We start from the raw sequence: 6,000 nt of genomic DNA on the forward strand, positions 1-6,000 counted from the left end.
ATTCAGATCTCAGTGACTCTACCACCCGCTTTCTGTGTTCCTATAACATACGTATCCACACCTAGCTCGTGACATGTTACAGACCCTCCTGTACTATTTTATTTACTAGGCTACAAGTCTTTCTGTCTCTCCTGATCTGTGAGTTTCCTGAGGCAGTACATGGTGATAGACAGATGGGTCATATTTTTATGCATGACATGCCGCACAGCGCGCGGAACTGAAGGATGAGGCACTTTGGGTAAGGCGGGCTTTAACGAGGCGGAAGGTTTTGTTTTCCATGTCCTTTTCGTTTGCTGTGTAGCTCATTCGGGACTCTGGGATCTGTGGAGAGTGGCGGGCGCTGGCTGTAGGAAGGTCGGGCTTGGTGTGGATCGTGTTGGGCTCCAGCACATCCCTATGGGAAGGCTGTTATTGTCACTGTTACACTCGCTCCTGGTCATGTCCCAGGGGACAGAGTTACTTGTTCCCAGGGCCGAGGGGTGAGGTGTATAGACACTGACATGCAAACGCTTAGCTGTAGACTTGGTGATGGTGGTGGAGGTGTTGATGGCGGAGCTGTGGGTGATCGGCTGATCTAGGAGAAGCATCATCGGCAGATGAAGAGCTCTGGTAGGGGCAGGAAGCAGAGGAGAGACAGGTGTGGGGTCCTGGCTCGCCCACTCTCCGCTGCTAGCCGTCTCCCCGTCTCCGTTTCCCTGACACCACCTGCTTCCGGGCCGCTCTAGCCACGGCCCACCGGTGTGGGGGCTTCCCGAGGCTTCCCGTGCGGGCGCGTGGCCAAGTCTGCCGGTTTCTTTGTCGGGAGCGTGTGGGTTCCTCTTTCCCGTGCCTGGCCTCTTGCTTCGGAGTAATTTTCGCTGCCCTTTTCTTCTTTGAACCCCTTTGATGTGTTTGAAGTTCTCATTTTCTTCTATATCCTTCTTAGAAAATGTCACCCGGCTTTCCTTTCTATTTCAGGTGGCCTTTTTTCTCTCGTGGCAAATTTTTACTCCTTTCTGGGATAAAAGATATAAACTCCTGCATCTTAGTGACAAACTGGAATGGCTTTTATGGCTGGTCTCCTACGACTCCCATTTTACTTAGCTTTTCAAAATGATCAACAGTGATTTCTGGATTTTATTAATGAAGGGAGAAAAGAAATTATGTTCTGATCTCTCTTAACCTGACACCAAAGTGAATGTTATCAGACATCCAGTGATTGAAGAATCCTGGCTTGACCAGAGTGTGTTATTTTTGCAAGGTCCTGTTTGACTTAATTTATTAATATTTTATGTATAGTTGTGTATATTCATAAAGGAAATTAGCTTTATGAGGAGTTAAATTTAAATTTCATGCAGTTTTCCCATGTCATGGAAATATCATTCTCCTTTGGCCTTTATTCAGTTATTTAAAGATATTTAAATTATTCCTTTCTCATGGGCTTCATAAAAGCACATGCTAATCCATAATTTCCTAAACCCCGGTCCAGCCCAGGCTACCCTCAGGAATGCTTATTCCTGGTGGCGTAGCAGATTTCACCTCTGCAGGTGAGTCCTATAGTCTCTAAAGTAGCGAATCTTAAATGATCTTTCCAATATTTTCTGAAGAAACGTTTCTGGTTACTATTCCTACTCTAAGACATTGTTCTCATTTTCCTCCTCGTTCCTTGATGGAAATGTTGTCTCTCTTTCTCTTGCTGTTCAGGTTGTTCTGAAGGTCTTGTTCTCCTGAGACCCCTGACTCTGCCTCCTGAGCAGCCAGGGCGTAGGCGTGGGCTGTGTGTCCTGCTACATGGATGATTCTGTCTGCTTCTCTATGAATCCATCCTCTTCTTCTCCATCGCCCCTTCTTTTTTCTTTTCTTTTGTTTTTGCCAGTCCTGGGCCTTGGACTCAGGGCCTGAGCACTGTCCCTGGCTTCTTTTTGCTCAAGGCTAGCACTCTGCCACTTGAGCCACAGCGCCACTTCTGGCCGTTTTCTATCTATGTGGTGCTGGGGAATCGAACCCAGGGCTTCATGTATACGAGGCAAGCACTCTTGCCACTAGGCCGTATCCCCAGCCCTCGATGGCCCCTTCTTGCTTGTTGGCTGCATTTGTTTTTTGCCCCCGTGTTGTACACAGTATTCTGTCATCGTCATTAATCCCCTTCCTCGGTGCTTTCTGCTTCCGACTTTATTTTCAGCCTGCCTCGTGAGAGGTGGATCTATTTGTCTTTTTGTAGAGTAGAATTTGGGGTTCATTCATCCTTTCTAGGATTTGAGTTCTTATGTGTGGATTTGTCTTTCTATCTTCATTAATTCTGCTTCCCCCTGTATTTGGTGTCGTTTTCTCAAGGAGTAATGTGTTCCTGCGTTTCAGCTGCGTCTTTATTGCTGAGTGCAGGCAAGGGCTAATCTGGGAGCACCTGTGCGTATCTGTGGCTCACTGATGATGGGTTTAGGGTTCCTTCGTGCTTGCCTTCTAGACAGCGTATGATTTTAGTCTTTCTGCTCGATTAGGTGTGCCGTGTGTTCTCGCTCTGAGTGCTGCAGAAGGCAGCCAGGTACACAGAGGCACTTGCGGTGTGCTACTTGCACACAGCACATAGTTCAGAAATGGAAAGTCTAGCGGAAGAACTGATAGTATGCATACAGGCTTCACATTCAGATGCGCCGGTGGCTCGCGCGTGTCATCCTGACGACTAAGAAGGCTGAGATCTGAGGGTCAGGGATCAAAGCCGGACTGGGAAGAAAGTCTGTGAGACTCTTAGCCCCAGTGAACTATCAGAAAACCAGCCGTGGCTCAAAGTGGCAGAGAGCGCGCGCACAAAGAGCTCGGCGACAAGTGGTCAGGCCCTAAGTTCAAGTCCTACCGCGGACACACACAAACCCATTTAGATGCCTTTGAAGTGGTGTATATACCTTCGTGGCTCGTTAGTCTGCTGCACGCCTTCATACGGAGAGCGTTACAATGTAATGTGAAGTGCCCGTTTCCTTTGGGGTTTGTTCCTAGCATAAGCTGGGGGGGAGGTGGTGTCTAAAGAGGCCCTGCTGTTGGTTTTACCCCATTTCCTGCCTCGACGTCTCATCCTCCGGAGCAATAACCCGTTATTTAATGTGAACCCCGCAGCGTCGTGGCGTCGCCTCGCTGTCGGCCGTGTCTACCGCAGCGTCTCGGCGTTTTGAGACCGCGCCGCCGCCGTCCCTCTGGTTGGGGAGGGAGCCGGACGGCGGCCGTGCTTTCCCCCTCTTCCAGGCCATTATGCACCACGAAGGACACATGGACGACGGCTTGAATCTCTCCAGATCTCAGCACGAGGAGTCGCGCACGGCCCGCGTCATCCGCAGCACCGTCTTCCTCTTCAACAGATTCATAAGGTGACTTTTGTGCGATGCTTGTTTGATTCTTTTTTTTTTTTTTCTTCCTAGATTTATAAGTAGATAGTTCCTAACGTTTGCTATGATCATCAACGTGCAATGGTGGGTCAGCAGAATACAATCGAAAGTGCTCCTTAAGAGAATTAAAAAAAAAATAAATCCCTGAGCTGTCACTCAGGGCCTGTCAGTCTTGGTTGGTTTGCTTGCTCATAGCCGGCGCTCCACCGCCTGAGCCGTGCCTCCAGTCCAGCGTTTTGATGGTTGAGTGGAGGTGGAGTCCCGTAGACTTTTCTGCCTAGGCTGGCTTCGCCTCAGGACCCTCCTCCAGGAGGATGACAGTCACGGCCACCTGTACCCAGTCTTATCTATCTATCTATCTATCTATCTATCTATCTATCTATCATCTATCTATCTATCATCTATCTATCTATCCATCCATCATCCATCTATCTATCTATCTATCTATCTATCATCTATCTATCTATCATCTATCTATCTATCCATCCATCCATCTATCTATCTATCTATCTATCTATCATCTATCTATCTATCTATCTATCTATCTATCTATCTATCTATCTATCATCTATCTATCTATCTATTTGAATGAAGTTGTAAGTTAGACATGTGTCTCGTCAGCGGTGTGTACCACTCGCGGTTGATGGCTGAGGGTGTGTGTCTTCCTGTGTCTTTGTGCTAGACCTTCCGTACTGAGGGTCCGGGAGACCCGTGACGAGATGCAAAGTGCATTTCAAACAATGAGGGACTCTGATGGTAACGAGGGATTCTCATAATCGGCAGATTTCCTAATCCCCAGACGCAGTCACACTCGTGGCCCAAGTGTTTTCTGGCGACATCTATGCTCATTCGCTCTCTGGCCCGCCCTGGCTCCCTCTCTGAGTTCGCAGATTGGCTGGGTGGACGCTTGTGTGCACGTGTGTGGAGTCGGAGCCTTCAGAACCGCTTTGGCGGCTCTCGGGTGCTCCCTGCAGATGCCCCAGGAGCTCTGTGTTGAGGGGGGGGATCTGCCCCCCCCCCCCGCAGTGGAGCTGAGGCCCGGCCTCCCCTCCCCTTTCCGCCGGCATAGGGTGCACTTGTGTGATTTTATTTCCAAACCCACGCTCAGCTAGTGAGCCAGAACTGCGGGCTCCTGACGGACGCGTCGGTTGTCGGTTCCAGGGGCCTCGACGCTCTGAGCAAGAAAGCCAAGGCGCCGAGCGTGGACCTGCCCATCGAGTCGGTGAGCCTGAGCCTGCAGGACCTCATCGGCTACTTCCACCCGCCGGACGAGCACCTGGAGCACGAGGACAAGCAGAACCGGCTGCGCGCCCTGAAGAACCGGCAGAACCTCTTCCAGGAGGAGGTGGGGCCCGTCCCGTCCCGGGTCGTTCCTCCTCCCCGTTCTTCCCATCCTGTCCCCCGGCTTTAAATAAGCACCTACCTATCATCCCGCACGTACGGCGGAGTATTCTTCAGCCATGAAGAAGAATACCCCACGAGGGAATGGAATAGCTTGCAGGGAGATGTGCAGAGCTAGAAGTCGAGTGGGTTAAGGGGCGCGAGTCAGTCTGGGAGCCGCGGGCCGCGAGTGTGTCTCACGTGTAGAACCCAGGTGTGTGTGCTTTTGAAAGGTGCGTGTGTGGTGGAAGATGGGGGGGGCAGAGAATGACAAGGGAGGAAACCGAGTGACTTTTCTTTTGGCATGGCTTTGTGGGGGGGGGCAGCCAGAGGGAGGGAGGAGGGGGGGGGAGGAGAGGGGGGAGGAGGGGGGCGTCTGATGCACGTTTGTGCATCGGCTCCGGTGGCAGGATTCATGGAGGGACTGTTTAGAGAGGGGGACAGATGGGGGGGGGCGTGTGAGCCGAGTGCTCTTACCACAACTCCACTGCGCTAGGGGCTCCCGGGAGAGGCCGCAGCCCCCCCCCCCAGCTCTGCATCGGGGAGCACGCGGCCCTGGGAGGCCTCCCCCGCCCCCCCCCCGGCTCAGGAGCTGAGGCCCGGGGGCTCCCTGAGCACCCGGTGCATTCGTGGGGGCCGCTGCTCCTTCTGAAGCCCCACGGCCACTGCGGGGAGCTCCTGTTCCCCTCCCGACGCTGGGGAGGGGACTCGGACCGCGCATTCGGGGGTTCAGGGGGGACACAGGAAGCTCCTGCACTGAGTGTGCTGAGGGCCCTCTCTCTTCCTTTATATCTCTTTCCTCTTTCTTCACTTCCTTCCTCCTTTCATCCCTTCTTCCCTTTCTTCCTCCCCCTTCTTCCTCTTCTTTCTTCATCTCTTCCTCCACCTCCTTTCTTCCTCTCTCTCTCTCTCTCTCTCTGCTCCTGGGTTTGAATACAGGGCCTTACATGCCTGCTTTACCACTTGAGCCACACCCCATCCTCCTTTGTACTCTTTTCTTTTTCAGGCGGGATGTTGTACTCCTTCCCAGTTCAGCCTCAGTCTTCCTCTTCATTGCTCATCCCCCTGGCCTCTCCCTCTTCCCCCTCCTCCTCCTCCTCCTCCTTCTCCTCCTCCTCCTCCTCCTCCTCTTCTTCTTCCTCCTCCTCCTCCTCCTCTTCCTCCTCCTCCTCTTCAGCTTCTTCCTCTCTTCCTCCTCCTCCTCTTCTCCTCCTCCTCCTCTTCTTCCTCCTCCAACTCCTCCTCTTCCTCCTCCTTCTCTTCCTTT

The 6,000-nt window shown here is 52.2% G+C and overlaps 1 protein-coding gene across 1 annotated transcript in view; it reads left to right on the forward strand.

The window, feature by feature from the left end:
* The window catches only part of Ryr2 (ryanodine receptor 2), a 285,298-nt gene that overhangs the window by 119,129 nt on the left and 160,169 nt on the right, over positions 1–6,000 (forward strand). Inside the window, 2 exon segments of the mRNA XM_048367485.1 lie at positions 3,214–3,335; positions 4,515–4,698. Coding sequence (XP_048223442.1) covers positions 3,214–3,335; positions 4,515–4,698 — 306 coding nt within the window.

The sequence above is a fragment of the Perognathus longimembris genome, chromosome 18 (assembly GCF_023159225.1).
Source record: "Perognathus longimembris pacificus isolate PPM17 chromosome 18, ASM2315922v1, whole genome shotgun sequence".
Classification (NCBI taxonomy): Eukaryota; Metazoa; Chordata; class Mammalia; order Rodentia; family Heteromyidae; genus Perognathus; species Perognathus longimembris.